General features: G+C 42.3%; 1 protein-coding gene across 1 annotated transcript in view; it reads left to right on the forward strand.

Moving 5' to 3' along the window:
* Positions 1 to 20,182, forward strand: part of LOC124803366 — a 401,666-nt gene that overhangs the window by 312,509 nt on the left and 68,975 nt on the right. Inside the window, exon 4 of the mRNA XM_047264552.1 lies at positions 14,889 to 15,041. Coding sequence (XP_047120508.1) covers positions 14,889 to 15,041 — 153 coding nt within the window. The remainder of the gene's footprint in view (positions 1 to 14,888; positions 15,042 to 20,182) is intronic.

Consider the following 20,182-nt stretch of genomic DNA (forward strand, 5'->3'; position numbering starts at 1 on the left):
AGAAGTTCAGTGCCAATTATTTTTGAACGGCCCAAGTAAATTACCCGTATTCTACATTGTACTCTCGTTATACTTACCAAAGTGTGTTATACGATTTCCTCTGAAGTGTTGACCACAGCTACACCACATTGTTTTCTACTTTTCTGTAAGTTGGCTCGTGATAAATGAAACGCCACTGAAGAGAGTTTAATCTCATCAAGACGTGAGCACCATATCTAATGTAATAAAAGTAAGGGAGAATGGAGATACCTGGGGAAAAGTGTACTTAGGATTACACTCTATGTACCTCTCGCTAGAGACCACCATAAGCAGTTTCCAGCTTGTTCTACTGCTTTTGTTGTTGTGAGACATCAGGTTGTGTTCTGTGCAGCGTTTGAAAATATTTAAGTGCTGTATAATATATTAAAACAATTCGGAGGATATTGTTAATTCTTCAGTTACAAAGTTTTATGGTCAGTATACATGAGGTGACTACGGTCTGCAGACACCTCCAAATATCGGTCGGACCTCCTTTTTCCCGGCGTAGTGCAGCAGCTCGGCGTGGTATGGACTCATCAAGTTGTTGGAAGTCTCTTGCAGAAATACTGATCCATGCTATCTCAATAGCCGTCCATAACTGCGAACATGGTGCCGGTACATGATTTTGTGCAGGAACTGGTCAAATAGTTCGCTCGATTTGTTCAGAATGTGTTTCAAACCAATCTCGAACACTTGTGGCCAGGTCACATGGCGCATTGTCATCCGTTGTTTGTGCACATGAAGGCCATGAATGGCTGAAATTGGTCTCAAGTCGCCGAACATAACCATTTCCAGTCAGTGATCGGTTCAGTTGGATCAGCTTGCACAATGCCTTGTTGACACCTTGGGTCCGTGGTTTCGTAGGATCTTTACCATCTCGAAGCTTACCATCAGCTCTTACCAACTGAGATGAGGACATATCTGACCAGACTACAGATTTCCAGTCGTTTATGGTCCAATCGTTATGGTCACGAGCCCTTCGAACTTCCGATCCGTCTAGCTGCAAGTGTCATTCCGCTTTCAAAGTTTGTTAATACCCTCGTGCGGCCATGATCACGTCGGAAACGTTTTCGCATTAGGCACCTGAATACAAATGACAGCTCCGCTAATGCGCTGCCCTTTTATACCTTGTGCACGCGATATTAACGCCATCTGTATATGTACATATCGCTATCCCGTGACTTCTCACCTCATTGTATTTAGGTGTATTTTTAAAACAATTTACGTAAAGTGTGGACAGTTAAGCCTTACTACGTCAGTCGTACGCAATATTGCACATTGAAACAGGGAGATTTTCTACCATGGAACACGTCATATTTGCAAATGAGCCGTGTTTCTTTAATGTCTTAAGAAATTTCTCTGTGTTGCAAATAAAATTTGTGTTAGTTGACAACCGCTTCTATTCAAATTTTTTTTAACTTGTACCTGGTTTTTTGATAATATTTCTACTTAATCTGATGAGTAGCCGACGGCCTTGCCACAGTGATTACACCGCTTCCCGTCAAATCACTTAAGCGCTGTCGGGCCTGACTAGCGCTTAGATGGGTGACCATCCGATTCTGCCGAGCGTTGTTAGCAAGCGGAATGCACTCAGCCCTTGTGAGGCCAGCCGAGGACTGAGAAGTAGCGGCTCTGATCCGCGAGAGCGGTGTACTGATCACATGCCCCTCCGTATTCGCATCCAGTGACGTCTATCGTTGAGGATGATACGGCGGTCGGTCGCTACCATTGGGCCTTCCTAGACTTGTTCAGATTGAGTTTAGTTTCATAATCGATGCATAGGAGGGCAATAATGTTTACACAGAGACTGTTAAATACAATATTGACAACATTCTCTGGACTACAACACATTTAAATGTGAACAGAATATTTGTTCCTAGCTACATGACGTCGTTGTACCATGGATCTCTTTTTTCACGTTCGGAAAAACCTTACTTTTCCGAAGAAATTTTTGTAATCTCAGAAAAAGATTGCAGACACATAAAGTGGATACTGTCATTTCAAAATGGAATAAGAAAATATGTTAAACTTCTATTACAGGTCTGCCTAAGGATAAGAGTTTGCAAAGTATTCCAAGGCATAACGATCTCCTATACTTTCAAATTCATAAAGCAGTTGTTCGAGCCTAAGTATGAACAGCTGATCTCGAGTATACACAAAGACTGTTTGTACGTTGTGAAATTAGCACTTATCATTCTTGTAGTACGCTCCTTGCAATGATTCCGAATCATTTTAAATTTATCTCGGAAAGTGTGACATAAATTAAGGTGCTTTCATAGTGGAAGTTTAAAGGGATTGTGCCATGCTGTAGGTGTTAAATAAGTTGTTTTAAAGCTTTAATAGCATTTACACGCGTAGGGCTGATCATTTTCACTATCTGACTGATCGACCTAATCACAATTACTAGTTTTATTATTTTTTACATATTTCTATGTTGTTTGCCATTTGCTCATGACCTCGTGTATGTTTGTGTGTTAACATACGAGAGAGACATTGAAGTGGTTTGGAAGGGGGATGTAGAGGAGATGGGAAACAGAAACAATGTAACAAGGCCTACACGACGTATATGTCGACTTAGCTATTAAGTTAGGATCTGTGGCTGGCGCCTGAATGCTGTCCGGTGCGCAACCCGCGTAGCTCTCGCGATGGATGTTTTGTATGACTGCCAGGTGGCTAGAATACTGCCTTGACATTTGTCCATTAAAAAGTCTTGGGTCTTTCAACTGGGTGACGATCGCTCATCTGTTGCTGAACGACCCCACAAATGTAGTTGATGCTGAAGTTAAGGATGCAACTTAGCTGCGTCAGGCTCCTGATGTCACTGTAGTGGTTGCGTCAGCACACCCACTTGCAGTTTGTGACAGACAGCAGTGCTCCAAACATTCTCGCGCTAATCTCATAGTGCTGTGTACTCACTCAGCCACATTCGCAAACACACGAGAACACGGATCACCAGCTACTAACAATGCTACAGTAACTAAAAAAAGAGTGTCAAACAGAAAGATATTTACTTTGTTTTTTTTTTTCAATTTTACTTCTGATACCTTCCCTATACATTCTTGTTACTATAAATTTGTAATTTAATGTCATAGGAGCAAAATGAAATTGGTTCTGAATTGAAAACATTTAGAGTAGAGAAGAAATGTAATTATTTGTAACTGTGACTGTTCTGCTATGGTCTGATCTTGGTTCGTGTTATACTATATGCGTGGCAAAATAAAGAGTGCAATAGTAATTCAATTATTAAACGCAGAGGAGACATCAAGTAAGTGACAAGAGAACATTGAAGGACTCTATGAGCGGAAGGACGTCTGATGACGTGATAGAAGAAGAAATGGACTCAATATGAAACAGGTAGGGGATTCAATATTAGTCGTAATTTAAAAGAGCTTTAGACGACTTAAGATCAAATAAGGTGGAAGGGATAGATCATATTCTACCGAAATTCCAAAATTTATTGCCAGAAGTAGTAACCATTAGACTATTCGGGATGGTGTCTAGAACCTATGAGACTGGAAACATACCATCAGACATTTGAAAGATGCCACCTACCCAATTCCGAAGATAATAATAGATTATAAGTGCAAGAACTATGGCAGAATTAGCTTAACAGCTCATGCGTCCCAGTTGCTGACAAGACTAATACACAGAATACTGGAAAAGAAAACTGAGGATCTTTACATGATGGTCAGTTTCATTTTAGGAAAGGTAAAGTCACCAGAGAGGGACTCCTAACGTTGCGCCTGATAATTTAAGAAAAACTGAGGAAAATCAGGAGACGTTCTTACGATTTTTCGACGTGAAAAAGCGCTAGACGATGTAAGATGGTGCAAGTTGTTCGAAATCCTGAGGAAAATAGGAGTACGCTAAAAGGAAAGACAGTTAATGCACAATATGTACAAGAGCCAAGAGGGAACAACATGACTGGAAGACCAAGATCAGAGTGTTCAGATTAAATAGAGTGTGAGAAAGATCTGCAGTCTCTCGTCCCTACTGTTCTATCTCTACGTCGAAGAAGCAACGATAGAAATAAAAGAAAGTTTCAAGCTTGGGATTAAAATGAAAGTGAAAAGATATCAACGATAAGATTCGTTGATGATATTGCTATCCTCCGTGGTGGTTAAGAAGAATTACAGACACTGGTGAATGAAATGAACGGCCTAATTAGTACAGAATATGAACTGCAAGTAGAACGAAGAAAGACGAAAGTTATGAGAAGTAGCAGAAATGACAGTAACGTCAAACGTAACATCAAATTTGGAAATCATCAAATTATTCCGCAGCCTTGGAAGCAAAATAATCTATGATGGACGTAACAAAGAGGACATGAAAAGCCCACTAGCAATGGTAAAAAAGGGCATTCCTTCCCAAAAGTTTACTGGTATCAAACATAGTTCTTAACGTGAGGATACAGCGCGAATGGTGTCCTGTTGGGTAGCTTTCCATGCTGCATTCACTTGGTTCCAAAGTCCATCTGTGGTGCTTGGCAATGAGTCACAGCGCTGTACCCGCCGTTTCACCATATCCCACACATTTTAGATCGGCGACGAGTCTGGTGATCTGGTGGGCCAGAGGAAAAGGCTGACATCCTGTGACACCAAGAAGGCATGTGTTCCTGCAGCAACATATGATTATGCACTGTCTTGCTGAAATATGGTGTCTGAGGTGTTGTGCAAAAAGGAACGCGGGATGTCATTCACATAGGACATATTGGTCACAGTGCCCTGGACACGCACTAACTGTGATTTATAGTTTTACTCAATAGCACCCCACACCATGAGGTCTTTAGTTGGTGCTGTATGTCTTGTGCGAATGTAGTCACTGTACTGCCGCTCCCCCTGTCAACGTTGAACCAAAATGCGGCCATCATTTTCAAACAAACAGAACCTAGATTCATCCGTAAACACTATCTTGTCCTCAGTGACGTCGTTCCATACATCCTTGCCGTCTAGCATGTTCCTGCTCATTCATCAAAGGCAGGCAGAGAAGTGGACGAAGCGTACGTAACCCATGCCGTAGTAAACGGCGACACGACTGCCACCCCTGTCAGTGTACGATGTGTTCCACTGTTGCTGTAGAGCCGCCAAGAGCGAAGATCTGCCCTGCAATGTCATTCGTATGAGATGTCGATCTTCTGCCACAACATTTCGTCCCACACGAGAAGCAATTTCCCGGATGGAAGCATCACATACTCTCATGTCAATAACTCATTAATTTGACGGTATGGTTCGCGCATACGTCTGCGAGGCATCCTGCACATCTGCTCAAGTCACACGGATCCATTACCTTCGGTTTATAGCGTCAACGAGAATCGCAGCATATTTTATCGGTAGGTACTGTTACGCCGAGATATCGATGTTGATCTTGAACCCTCCGGCCGTCATGGTTCAAACGCTAATCATTTTGCAGAACATACTAATGTACATATCCTGTAACTATGAAAGTCATATCTCTAGACATATAAGGGTGGAAGAATCAGGAATGATCAATGGCATGAGGATTCAGAAGCCAATGGAAACCCCTACATTAAAGAAACATAATGCGAATCCAGGCCCGTAATTCAAATAGTGTCATGATGATCTCTGCATTGGCAAAAGATTCCTGATTAGTCCCCCATTCGGCTCTCCGGGAGGGAACTGCCAAGGAGAAGGTGACCATGAGAAAAAGATTGAATAACCAACGAAAGGATAATGTTCTACTAGTCACGGCGTGGAATGTCAGAAGCTTGAACGTGGTAGGAAGCTATAAAATCTGGGAACTGAAAGAGGGAGCAGGCCGTGCGGCTGGCTCGCTACGTCTTAGCAACAGGCACGAGGTGCTATCCAGTGTTGATGATAACTCTGAGCCAGTACGGGATGCCTCTCCTGTTGGGCCAGCGGTCGGTTTTCCTGCCCAGTCTGGAGAAGTACGGAGGATGGGTATGCTTGTCATTGGGAGCTCCAATGTTAGGCGGGTGATGCACCCCCTCATGGAGGTAGTACGCAAGGCGGTAAAGGATTCCAATGTGTATTCGGTATGTTTGCCGGGAGATCTCATCCGAGATGTGGAGGAGGCCCTGTCGACGGCTATCGAGCGCATTGGGTGCAACTGGCTGCATGTGGTGGCATATGTCGTCACGAATGACGCCTGCCGCTTGGGTTCTGAGGCCATCCTCGGCTGCTTTCGGCGGCTGGCTGATTTGGTGAAGGCAACTAGTAACGCACGCGGAGTGCAGGCTAAGCTGTCTATTTGTGCCATCGAATCCAGGGTTGATGGCGGTCCTCCGGTTTGGAGCAGAGTGGAAGGTCTAAACCACAAGCTCAGACGACTCTGCGACGATATCGGATGCGAATTTCTCGACCTAAGCGATCGGGTGGGAAATTGTAGGGTTCCCCTTAACAGGTCAGGCGTGCACTATACGCGTAAAGCGGCTACTAGGGTAGCGGAGTACATGTAGCGTGCACATGGGGCTTTTTTAGGTTAGAGAACCCCTCCCTTGGGATAAAAGATGATTTGCTTGTTAAATCAACTACAGTGACTGCAGATAATCCTGGTCCTCAAAGATCAGAGATAGAAAAGATTATGTAATATTATTTTAGTAAACTGCAGGAGCATCCAAGGAAAGGTCCCAGAATTGGTGTCGCTTACTGAAGGTTATAATGCGCAGATAGTATTGGGAACAGAAAGCTGGTTGAAATGGATCAAATGGCTCTGAGCACTATGGGACTTAACATCTGAAGTCATCAGTCCTCTAGAACTTAGAACTACTTAAAACTAACTAACCAAAGGACATCACACACATCCATGCCCGAGGCAGGATACGAACTTGCGACCGTAGCGGTCAAGCTGGTTGAAACCAGACGTCAGTGACAACGACATCCTGAGTTCAGATTGGAATGTTTATCGTAAGAATAATTGTTTGTTGCAGTAACAATTTCGATAAAATATAGATTATCACGGATTCCGAATGTGAATTAATCTGGATGAAATTGAGTATCAAAGAACGGTCAAAAACGGAGATCGGATGCTTTTATAGACCACCTGGGTCAGGATCTGTAGTTGTAGAGCGCTTCGGACAGAACTTGTAGAATATCATTAGTAATATTCCTGATCATGCCGTTATAATAGGGTGTGACTTCAACTTACCAGGTATAGACTGGTAGTGTTATGTCATCAAAACTTGTGACAAAGACAGGGATTCGTGTGGCATTGCCGGCCGTTGTGGCCGAGCAGTTCTAGGCGCTTCAGTCCGGAACCGCGCTGCTGCTACGGTCGCAGGATCGAATCCTGCTTCGGGTATGGATGTGTGTGATGTCCTTAAGTTACTTCGATTTAAGTAGTTCTAAGTCTAGGGGACTGATGATCTCAGATATTAAGTCCCACAGCGCTCAGAGCCGTTTTCGTGTAGCATTGTTCTGTATGTCTTATCCGAATATTATCCTGAGCAGATAGTTCGAGAACCAACTCGTGAGGGTAACGTCTTACACCTCCTGGCAACAAACAGACCTGAACATATCTAATAAACTGACGTAGAGGAAGGTATCAGTGATCATAAGGCATCTCTGACGACGGGTCCTACAAGGAATGTTAAGCTCAGCAACGGTGACTGGGTACAATTTTCAGAATATCTCAGCAGTCAGCATCAAATATTTGGTGATGAGGACGAAGATGTGGACAACAAATGAAGAAAATTCAAAGGCATCGTTCAATACGCCCTAGACAAATATGTTCCGAGTAAGATTTTAAAGGATGGGAAAGCTCCGTCATGGTTTAATGGACTTGTTAGAAGAGCGCTACGTAAACAAAGAGCACTTCATTTTAGAAGTACAAACCTAGTTGAGAAACAAAAGCTGAACGAAGCGAAAATGAGCTTAAGTACAGCAATGAAAGAAGAGTTCAATGATTCTGAGAGTAAGACTTTGTCAGCCGACCTGAGTAAAACCCGTAAGAGATTTTGGTAGTATGTGAAATCAGTAAATCATCTATTCATTCTCTCAGCGACAACACCGGCACCGAAACGCAAGATTACAGAAAGAAGGAGGAAATATTGAATTCAGTCTTCCGAAGTTATTTCACCCCTGAAGACTGTAACACTATCCATCCTTTCGACCGTCGTACGAACGTCAAAATGGCAGATATTGAGATAACCGATCGCGGATCTGAAAAGCAGCTACAATCGCTTTGTAGTGGAAAGGCGTCAGGACCAGATGAGATACCTATAAGATTCTATAAATGTTGAGCGAAAGAACTTACTCCCCTTCTAGCAGTAATTTATCGTAGATCGTTTGAGCAACGAAAAGTACCTAACGACTGGAAAAAAATGCAGGTCATTCCAGTTTTTAAGAAAGGCCGAAAGACAGATCCAAGCAATTTTTATATCTTTGGCGTCAATATGTTATAGAATTATGGAACTTGTTTTATGCTGAAGAATTGTGACGTTTTTGGAAAATGAACGTCTATGTAAAAATTAACATGGATTCCACAAACAGAGATCCTACGAAACTCAGCTCACTCAGTTCCTCCATGAGATCCACAGTGCAGTGCACAACGGCGCTCAGGTAGACGCCGTGTTCCTTGATTTCAGTAAGGCATTTGACACTGTCCCGCATTGCCGTTTAATGGAAAAGAATACGAGCTTGCGGAGAATCAGAGCAGACTTGCAACTGGATTCAAGACTTAGTTGCAGACAGAACTCAACACGTCGCTCTTAAGGGAACAAAGTCGACAGATGTAAAGGTAATATTCGGAGTACCGCAGAGAAGTGTAGCAGGACCGTTGCTGTTTATGGTTCAAATGGCTCTGAGGACTGTGGGACTTATAATCTGAGGTCATCAGTCCCCTACAACTTAGAACTACTTAAACCTCACTAACCTAAGGACGTTACATACATCCATGCCCGAGGCAGGATTCGTACCTGTGACCGTAGCAGCGGCGCGTTGCTGTTTACAATATATATAAATTATCTGGTATAAAGTGTCAGATGCTCTTGAAGGCTGTTCGCAGATGGTGCAGTTGTCTGTACTAAAGTAGCAATGCCAGAAGATAGTAAGATTTTGCAAAACGACCTGCAGAGAATTGATGATTGGTGCAGGCTCTCGCAGTTGTCCCTGAACGTAAATAAATGTAACACATTGCGCATATATAGGAAAGGAAAGCCACTATTGTACAGCTACACTATAAATGACAAACAGCTGGAGACAAATTCTGCGGTAAAATATCTAGGCGTAACTATCCAGAGCGACCTTAAGTGGCATGACCACATAAAACAATTAGTCGGGAAAGCAGACATCAGACTCAGATTCATCCGAAGAATCTTAAGGAAATGTAACTCATCCACGAAAGAAGTGGCTTATAAGGCGCTTATCCGTCCGATTCATGAGTATTGTTCGTCTGTCTAGGGTCCCTATCAGGTAGGACTGATACAGGAGGTTGAGGAGATCCAACGAAGAGCGGCGCGTTTCGTCACGGGATCGTTTAGCTGGCGGGAGAACATTAAGGAGATGCAAAACAAACTCCACTGACAGACGCTACAAGAGAGGCGTTGTACTTCACAGAGCGATTTACTATTGAAATTTCGGGGCATCACTTATCAGGAGTTGGACAACATATTACTTCCCTCCACATACATCTCGCGTATTGACTACGAGGAGAAAACTCGAGAAATTAGGCCCACGCACTATTCACGAGTGGAACAGGGTTGGAGGGATCAGATAATTGTACCGAAAGTACCCTCCGCCGCACACTATTACATGGCTTGCTGAGTATGATGCAGATGTAGATGAAGACGGCTGAAATTTACGTGGACTGGTTAGATAAGGAACGAGGAGATCCTCCGGAGAATCGGCGAGGAAACGAATATATATAAAACACTGAAAAGAAGAAGGAAGAAGATGGTAGAACACATGATAAGACATCACAGAATAATTTCACATAGGTTACAAGTGCAAGATGAAGAGATTGCCACAGGAGAGGTATTCGTGGCGGGGCCCATCAAACCAGTCAGAAGTGTGATGACTCAAAAAAAAAAAAATGTCTCGCGTGACTGACATCAGACATATTTATCGCTGTTTCGATCGTACATTTTGTAGGACTTCACAAAAATTAAAAGTGTTGCGGGTTTATTCGACTTACCGAAACATCAGCTCACTATCAAGGACGTTCAGACAACCGCTCCCGCCCCCACCCCCCCACCTCCTTCCCCTATCTGAAGAATGTGATTTCACAAAATGGAGTATAAAAATGTAAAGAGTGAATTTCCGTTGCATGTTAAATTTGTTTCAATGTAGATTATTGTGGTAGCAACCATACTTGTGTCCACTGTTATATCCTCACACCAGACTGCAATTTTGTTGAAATAAAATAAATAAATCTTTTACGAAATTTAAAATTACTGAGAACTAAAGCGTAATGGGTCTCGTATTAAAGTAATTTTTGTGCCAATTCTGAAAATGCACTTACATTTTATGAGTTTGTAACATTTCCGTCGTTAAGAGGGATTAAATATTCTATTTATGTTCTAGTAATATTAATGTAACCGATGCGTTCTGATTACAGTTTTATGCGTGGAACATAATCTTTTGCCCTCTGGCAACTGCCGAATTAATTTTGCTTTTCAAATACAGTCTTTTAATTGAATTTGAATGTTAAACAACAGCTTCATTAAACTTTTTCGACATTTATATCTGCATGCTTGTAAAAAGAGGACAAAGAAACTGAAACTATGAGTTGCGCAATGATGTAGACACTGAGAAGAACTTCAAAAATGTAATTGCAAAATCTCTTAACAAACCAAAACCAGTTAAGTGACCATTTCCACTTACAACTTATATTGTGCCACAGCAGAAACATAGAGCTGCACTTTTATAAAGCTCTGAATAATGAAAGAATATTTTCGAAAAATTGCAAAACAGATAGTTAGGTTGTGAAACCGTTTCCCAGTTTAGAATCCATGAGGAATTGAAACAATACTGATTTTTGTATATGCGGCACTGCTGTAGTGTATAAAAAGTGAGATCAGAATCATACTCAGATAAATTAAAGAAATACTTGAATCACGTGAACAACTCAAAGTTAACATACTTTTATAATTAATCGAGAGAAGAAAAAGACTTACTCTTTCTTCAAAATAAACACTGCATTAGACTTCTAAATTAGAGATCTAAAAATGTCCTCAACGACCTATGGAAATAGTTTTGGTGACTCGGAACGTCATTTTATAAGTTTTATGAATCCTCTTTAAATTCTGAAGCTCTGTCCTTCTGTACCATCGATGTAATTAGCTAGTTAAGTGTTCCATAGGAATTAGTCAGGTACTGGATACATATATGTGTTGGGTTGGGTTGGGTTGTTTGGGGGAAGATACCAAACAGCAAGGTCATCGGTCTGGTCGCATTAGAGAACGACGGGGAAGGAAGTCGGCCGTGCCCTTTCAAGGGAACCATCCTGGCATTTGCCTGGAGCGATTTAGGGAAATCACGGGAAACCTAAATCAGGATGGCCAGAAACGGGATTGAACCGTCGTCCTCCTGAAAGCGAGTGCAGTGTACTAACCACTACGTATATGTGTATTAGTGTTAAATATTAACACGTATATTTGTATAAGTGTTAATAATAATAATAATCAGTTTTTTAGTTCTATTGTACAACTACACTTATATAGGTTGTCTTCAGGCATTATTGAGCGTAAATACTAAAAATACGTCAAGAGGTTCATTCACATGTTTCCAAGTTTAGCAATTAAACCAAGAGCAAAGGTAGGGGAACTTAATTGTTTGAGAAGCTCAGTAGTATGCTCTTCCAGTTCAAGTTTTCCTCAATAAGTACTCCCAAAAACTTGTATCATTCTTCCCTGTTTACTTACTGCTGCTCATGTGCTATATTAATTGCTAGTATGACTAATTACTGTACAGAAATGAATATAGTGCGTTTTTTCAGACTTAAGGGATAGTCCATTTTCTGAGAACCACTTAATAATTCTTTATACAACATCACTTACAATCTCTTCTATTGTTTTCTCTCTAATGGGAAGATATTAACCGTAACATAGCTTGAATTGTGCCTACTTTCTGTAAGCTTCTTAGGACAGATTCGGTTGAAGCTGAGTCAAAACCTTTCTCAAAATTTACTGCACCGATACAATGTGGTAATTATCACTCACAGCCTCGTTCTGCAACTTGGTTCACTACTTGAAACTAATATATCAATTTCTGAAAGCAACTTCTTCGTTTCATTCAATATTTTACACTGAAAAAACGACGCAAACACTGCCGTCTGTATTGCAAACTAACTTTCCTGTTTCAGTAAAAAAGAATGGGCACAATACGAGGTTCATTGCAAAAGCCATGGCAACCATTTTTTGTCTCGAAAATTGTAATGAATTTAAAAAATTCTGAAATATACAGATGTACAAATTTCTTCATATGTACACTACTGGCCATTAAAATTGCTACACCAAGAAGAAATGCAGATGATGAACGGGTATTCGTTGGACAAATATATTGTACTAGAACTGACATGTGATTACATTTTCACGCAGTTTGGGTGCATAGATCCTGAGAAATCAATACCCAGAATAATCATCTCTGGCCGTAATAACGGCCTTGATAGGCCTGGGCATTGAGTCAAAAAGAGCTTGGATGGAGTGTACAGGTACAGCAGCCTATGCAGCTTCAACAAGATACCACAGTTCATCAAGAGTAGTGACTGGCGTATTGTGACGAGCTACTTGCTCGGCCACCATTGATCAGACATTTTCAATTGGTGAGAGATCTGGAGAATGCGCTGGCCAGGGCAGCAGTCGAACATTTTCTGTATCCAGAAAGGCCCGTACAGGACCTGCAACATGTGGTCGTGCATTATCCTACAGAAATGTAGGGTTTTCCAGGAATCGAATGAAGGGTAGAGCCACGGGTCGTAACACGTCTGAAATGTAACGTCCACTGTTCAAAGTGCCGTCAATGCGAACAAGAGGAGACCGAGACGTGTAACCAATGGCACCCCATACCATCACGCCGGGTGATATACCAGTATGGCGATGACGAATACACGCTTCCAATGTACGTTCACCGCGATGTCGCCAAACACGGATGCGACCATCATGATGCTGATGCTGTGGATTCATCCGAAAAAATTGACGTTTTGCCATTCGTGCATCCAGGTTCTTTGTTGAGTACACCATCGTAGGCGCTCCTGTCTATGATGCAGCGTCAAGGGTAACCGCAGCCATGGTGTCCGAGCTGATAGTCCATGCTGCTGCATACGTCACCGAACTGTTCGTGCAGATGGTTGTTGTCTTGCAAACGTCCCCATCTGTTGACTCAGGGATCGAGACGTGGCTGCACGGTCCATTACAGCCATGTGGATAAGATGCCTGTCATCTCGACTGCTAGTGATACGAGGCCGTTGGGATCCACCTCGGCGTTCCGTATTACCCTCCTGAACCCACCGATTCCATATTCTGCTAACAGTCATTGGATCTCGACCAACGCGAGCAGCAATGTCGCGATACGATAATCCGCCATCGCGATAGGCTACAATCCGAACTTTATCAAAGTCGGAAACGTGATGGTTCGCATTTATCCTCCTTACACGAGGCATCACAACAACGTTTCACCAGGCAACGCCGGTCAACTGCTGTTTGTGTATGAGAAGTCGGTTAGAAACTTTCCTCATCTCAGCACGTTGTAGGTGTCGCCATTGGCACCAACCTTGTGTGAATGCTCTGAAAAGCTAATCATTTGCATATCACAATATCTTCTTCCTGTCGGTTAAATTTCGCGTCTGTAGAACGTCATCTTCGTTGTGTAGCAATTTTAATGGCCAGTAGTGTAAACGTTACATGTGGGGAGATATGGACACACATATAAAAATACAGTAGTAGAAAATCATCCCACACACGCACCATGTTGAAGATACCTGTATGGTAAAACACAGTGTCTTGCTGCTTGAAGAAATCGGTAAGTGCCCGCCGCATATCGTCGTCCGACTGGAATCGTCGACTCTTCAAGGCTTTTTTAGAGGACCGAAGGCGTGATAATTGCACGGGCAGAGATCAGGACTAAAGTGGGGGTGCATCAACCGCCCACTTGCTGTGGATGAGGCTGGCCTCTCAGATCGACCGGCGTCACGTGTCCAGTCACGACGAGCATGGACCTTGGTGCGCCATTCCACAGGGGTGGTTTCCTACCGACATGGTCAAAGGTGTATGAATTTCTAAGGGACCAAACTGCTGAGGTCATCGGTCCCTAGACTTACACACTAATTACACTAACTCATGCTAAGAACAACACACACACACACACACACACACACACACACACACACACACATGCCCGAGTGAGGGCTTGAACCTCCGGAGAGAGGGGCCGCGCAATCCGTGACATGACGTCTCTAACCGCGCGGCCACTCCGCGCCGCACGACCTACATGCTGCCGCCCCAAACACAGTCTTCATTCTCCGATGGATGCCTACCGTAGTTTGACCTTCAGCAGCCACGAACAGAATAACAGCACGGTGGTCCTGTTTGGAAGCATTTGGAAATAACACGATGCCTTTATACCCGCTTCGGATTCGAATGTACGCTGCAGCGATACCCTCTAATGCCCCTTACAAAATTATCCCGGAAAATATTTCATGCACCTTAGGCAACGCAACTGACGTAATTCGAGCCTAGTGAGGGTGATTAAATTGGGTTGCCTTTCTTGAAGTGTATGGGCAGTCTTATTTTGCCCACTATGTTCAGTACATTCCTGTTGCTCTGCTACCCATCAGTACGCCTCTTTGCCACTGCCCAACCCATTGTTGTGTTAGACTTGTAAACACGCCGCGCAGTAGCTGTACGTAGTGGACGGACCGCGGTGCTGAGCGGGCGGCGGCCTGTTGGCGTGTTGCAGAGGTCGCAGCACGGCGTGCTGTGGGTTCTGGACTGCGCCTTCAGCGTGCTCGTCGTGGGCAACCTGATCGTGTTCACGTGGCGCGGCGTCTGGACGCTGCTCGACCTCTACCTCTACCCCGACGACCAGCTGTGGTCGGCCATCGCCTCGCTGGTCAGTACTGTCTCATTGTAAGAAACACCTGTAGTCTAACGGCTGTTGCTAGCGATCATCTTCACCTTGCCGAAACTACGAATTTCCCTGATTTCCAAATACAATAAAAAAACTCAGACATATAACCTTACGGTTTTGCTAGCTTACGATCGAGTGATTCAAGGTGGAGCTGTGGAAATTGGTAGCTATACGTCACACTCCAAAATGCTGAATAAGGTATTAAGTACCCGCAAAAAATTTCCGATCGCCTTTCACAGCCATGGACTTGCGGTTAAAGTAGGGATTTCGTTTTGAATATTCTATTATATCGCTATTCTGATGCTACAAGTGTAAACATCTAAAAACTAAGCGCCTCTGTCGTATAATTGTCTGGTTGAAACTTCCTGGCAGATTAAAACTGTGTGCCGGATCGAGACTCGAACTCGGGACCTTTGCCTTTCGCCGGCAAGTGCTCTACCAACTGAGCTACCAAAGCACGACACACTCCCCCTCCTCACAGCTTTACTTCTGCCCGTATCTCGTCTCCTACCTTCCAAATTTTACAGAAGCTCTCCTGCGAACCCTGCAGAACTATCACTCCTGAAAGAAAGGATATTGCGGGGACATGGCTTAGCCACAGCCTGGGGGATGTTTCCAGAATGAGATTTTCACTCTGCAGCGTAGTGTGCGCTGATATGAAACTTCCTGGCTGTGAGGACGGGGCGTGAGTCATGCTTGGGTGGCTCAGTTGGTAGAGCACTTGCCCGCGCAAGGCAAAGGTCCCGAGTTCGAGGCTCGGTCCGGCATGCAGTTTTAATCTGCCAGGAAGTTTCATATCAGCGCACACTCCGCTGCAGAGTGAAAATCTCATTCTGAATTGACTGGTTGTTCACCTAGAAGGGCATTCATGAGTATCCACAACAACACTGACGTGCCTTTACCTGCGACGGTTCCATTCGAATAGGCATCGTTTCTTGACCTGTCTGTGTAGCAATCAGTTCGCATTAGTTTACATTACACCATGTGCATCTAGCAGTGCGTTTGTATACCTGATCAGGTTCATACCTTATTACCTCTTAATGAGATGGAAGCAGGAGACCGGAATTTAAAAACGTGCTGTAATTTTAACTCTGCGCCAGAGAGTTCGAATCGTTCATAGCGACTCCTAAAATCGTAGAGAGATGAAGACTAGTTAAAGATAGACTGATAATTTCCATGTTCCGGCCGGGATTTGTTAGACGTCTCGGTTTCAACGTACGCGCTTTGGCACTAGATGTGGCAATACACCCAATAATCAACAGTGTCATTGTTGAAAGCGGCATCCTATCATTCTTTTAGAGTGATTTACTAACACTGTCAAAAAATAAGAAAATAAAAACTATACCAGAAATACCCATCGAGGATTTATAATACACCACCGATTAAGGATGGGACTTCATACTTTCTTCTATTAGCAAAAAATTCTGGACGACTTTTTACTTCAGTATCCTGGATTGTATTTCGTTGTCATATTTACTTAGACACCACGCTCTACATATGCGCATTACGGTTACACACATTTAACAGTTCCTCTCCAGATACCACACACAGTACCTTAGAGGACGTTCTGGTCAAGAGACACGAATAATGGGAGAAGTTTAGAATTTTTTCATACAAGGACTGTTTTTATTAAAAAGGGGTTTTACGACTTTATTATATATACAATAGTGTATGAAAAACGCCTTTTTGTCTCAGAACAAACTGAAAATGTCAGATGGAGACTTAGTCAAATTATGCGCCTCGTGGCCCGTCTCGGTTTGCGCGGGGAGTACTTCTGAATCCCGAAAAAGAAAATAATTAAATTAAAATGAATTTGTGGGGGCATCACGATGGTGTTTTGAAAAATACCGCAGAAAAAATGGGAGTCACTTAAAAAACATGTCAATTTCTTGGCCTGTTTTTCTAAGTTTACTTTAAAATTCGAATACAGTAAAGCTTAAGCTAAGGCCCCCTTAATATAATTATCTTTCGTTTTGAGAAAACATCTAATGGATCGGTTAATTTGTCGACGCTCTAGAGCACTTAGCACTCTGAAAAATGCTGTTTTGTTTAGAGGCTGGAGTAAAAAAAAAAAACTACTTAGACCTGAAGATGACCCTGAGTGATCGAAATCGAAACATGGAATCTAATCAGAAAATGTGCAACTGAGACGGAACAATAAATGAGAATTGTTTTAAAAATAAAAAATTGTTTGAAGATTTGCGGTTAATCTGCGATTTCAGGACCATAGAGGCATCCTTCCTCTCCTCCGAACATATTCTGACTCTAAATTTGGAGCTGTATTTTTTCAGTCCGTGCTCTTTTTAATATTTAACATACTGAGACACTACTTGCTCCGCGGCGGCCACACGTTTCCTGTCAGATAACTCCACGAAGTAGATTAAAGGTGTAGATTTCTAACACATTAATGGTCTTCAGAATAGATGAATAACCCTCGTGGAATACACGGCTGTACCAACAGTTTCCGCCGCACAGTGGCGACTTTTCGGTGCCAGTCTCCAAATGTATGCGTTGAAGCTCTCGTACTCATTCTGGGTATTAGCACTGGAGAATCTTTTAAGCTAATCTTCAATGGACAGAAAGTCGTATACTGGTCGAAACTTTTCATGAAGTAATTCACTGAGCGCTTACGCCTGTCCAGGTTTCGGTCGGAACACGTTTCCATTCAACAGTTTCCTTTTGCAGGGCGTAATTCATATATCTCGTGGAAGAAAATTACACAACCCAATTTTCCTCATTTTCGACCTGAATCTCCAGTTAAAACCTTTAGCGTGACCGTGAGCGACATGAACGAATAAATGAAACCACAGTATGTGTTCACAATACATGCAAAAGTCCAGCTAACAAAGTCTGAATGCCTGCCAATCAAACCACCTTTTTTTTATTTTGTGTCATTTACACTCTCCCGCTATGTGTGTACGGACTGTTACCGCGCTATCGTCTTCAGCCTTTGAAGAAAATAATTAAAAGAATGAATGGAAGACATCAAGTCTGATGAGATGCTGTGTGGTCTTCAAACCTGTAAGGATGATTACAACATTTTCTAGGGGCGGTGTTTGGATGATATTGGGGAGGAATTGTTAGAAGGAAAGGTGTGGCACGAATATTGGGAAGTGTTATAAACGAAAAGTAGAATTAAAGTTATAGAGGAAAAGGTGCTTCATTTGGAGTAGAAGAGGTTAGTTATAGTTCAGGACGAAAATATCATACTCGGGACACAGTTCGGAATCTAGGGACTGAAATCGCACGTTTATTGGAAACCACAAGTAGGAAAATTTTTTATCGGAAATTAAAGGTGTAGATTACGACCTTGAAAAATAATTTGTTCAAGTGACAAGAATGATGCAGTATATGATTAAAGATACTGTTATGGATCTTTGTGGGTTGTTGTAAGAGGTAATTAGCTCTCTACAAATTATTGTTGCTGCTTACTGGTTTCTTTATGCCAGTAGGCTAATGATTCAGTTGCATGAAATGGTTTGAAAGTGAGGTGTACGTACGTGTTTCTACTTTACAGAGCTTTACGTGTTCAGAGTATCTTAGGCCAAACTTTGTCTTTCACGCGTATGCTGAATGACAGTCAGTGAAGGTTAATTGTGTGCACAATTTCAAATAAATTGAGCAAAAAGGATTTCGAGTACTTGTAGAGGTATGATTTGAGCTGTATTAAAAAATCTGATTCACATTAAAGATGCAGTTCTTGCTTAAGTAAGACTACAAGTGACACTTCAGTATTTGACATCTGGCAATTACATCTTTCCAACGATTAGGCCTATATGGTACCGCGTTCTGAAAAGTACAGTTTCAAAGTTTTTGTGTGATATGTTAGATGCTATTTTCGATGGCCGAAATACTAATTCCAAAGTTAATATTTTCACTCTTGCACCCCAAATACTACGAAATTTTGACTTTGTTCTATACCGAATTTTGGAGCTATGCTTCGAGCAAGTGCACTTAAAGACACTGTATATAATTGATTTCTTTTATTAAAAGCTGCACTCGGTCAGAAATAACATCGCTATCACAAATCTCATTTCACCACGTAAATTAACCATTATATGCTCATAACATCTTTGGCAAAACGTTTACACGCCGAAGTCGCCACAGTAGCATAAAAACCATACTCTGAAGTTATTTTCGTAATACACAGGTATAAATATATAAAACATCAGCTATATAATTTATCATCAAAGGTGGCAGCCGCTCTTGAGGCTAGTCGGCGGTGAGAGAAGGAAAGTGGTTTCACAAAGTTGAAGCGTTTTAAAATTTTGTGGCATGGCGTTTTTCTCTTAATCTCACACATTCGTAAAACTTGTCAGGTAGTTCCAATAACTGAAGACAGAGTGTACAGTACGCACCACGTTTATTTCTTTTTCTTTCTTTTTTTTTTTTGAGACAGACACAGGTCATTCGTCATCTTTTTAATAGCAAACGCCACAGTGCAGCACTCGTTTCTAAGCACAGAGGTTGTAATATCATAGATTAAGGGTCGACCTGCGACAGCAATCGCACAACTTGCGTACGGGCCGCTAGACGCCGCTGCGAGCGCTAAGAGTGCATTGCGATCGCAGGCGCGCGTGTTGCGGACGGGCCGCGAGGTGCCGCCACGAGCACAACTGTATATAAGTGCCGACGGAGTTCGGCCAGCTCTCATTTTGTTGGAATCTCATTTTTGCCTATTCTCTTATTTGCTTAGTTGCTTATCTCTTATTCATTTATGGCTCATTTTATTGTGCTCTCATTCAGCCATTCTGATTGTTTTGATTTACTCCCAACTGAGAAGTGCTCATTTTGGCATTTCACTTTTGCATATTTCTCATTTTGCTAATAATATGCTCCTTAGCTTTTTACAGTTGAATTGATTAACATAGTCTCATGTACTGTTTGTTCAGTTCAGCCTGTTCATATTTTGATGTTCTTTAAATACTGTAATAATTATCGGAAGCATTTCTTCCCTTAAACTTGTGTAAAGCATTCTCGGTGTAGGATTTGTTCTGTGACACAGGGGTAAGGTTTTGAATATAAATTATATACGAAACTGTGCTTTAAAAGGTATTTATTTTTTCAGTTTGTACTACATCAGACGACAATTTTGTGATATGAGGGAGAAATTTGAGGGGCGA

This window comes from Schistocerca piceifrons, chromosome 6 (genome assembly GCF_021461385.2).
Source record: "Schistocerca piceifrons isolate TAMUIC-IGC-003096 chromosome 6, iqSchPice1.1, whole genome shotgun sequence".
Lineage (NCBI taxonomy): Eukaryota > Metazoa > Arthropoda > Insecta > Orthoptera > Acrididae > Schistocerca > Schistocerca piceifrons.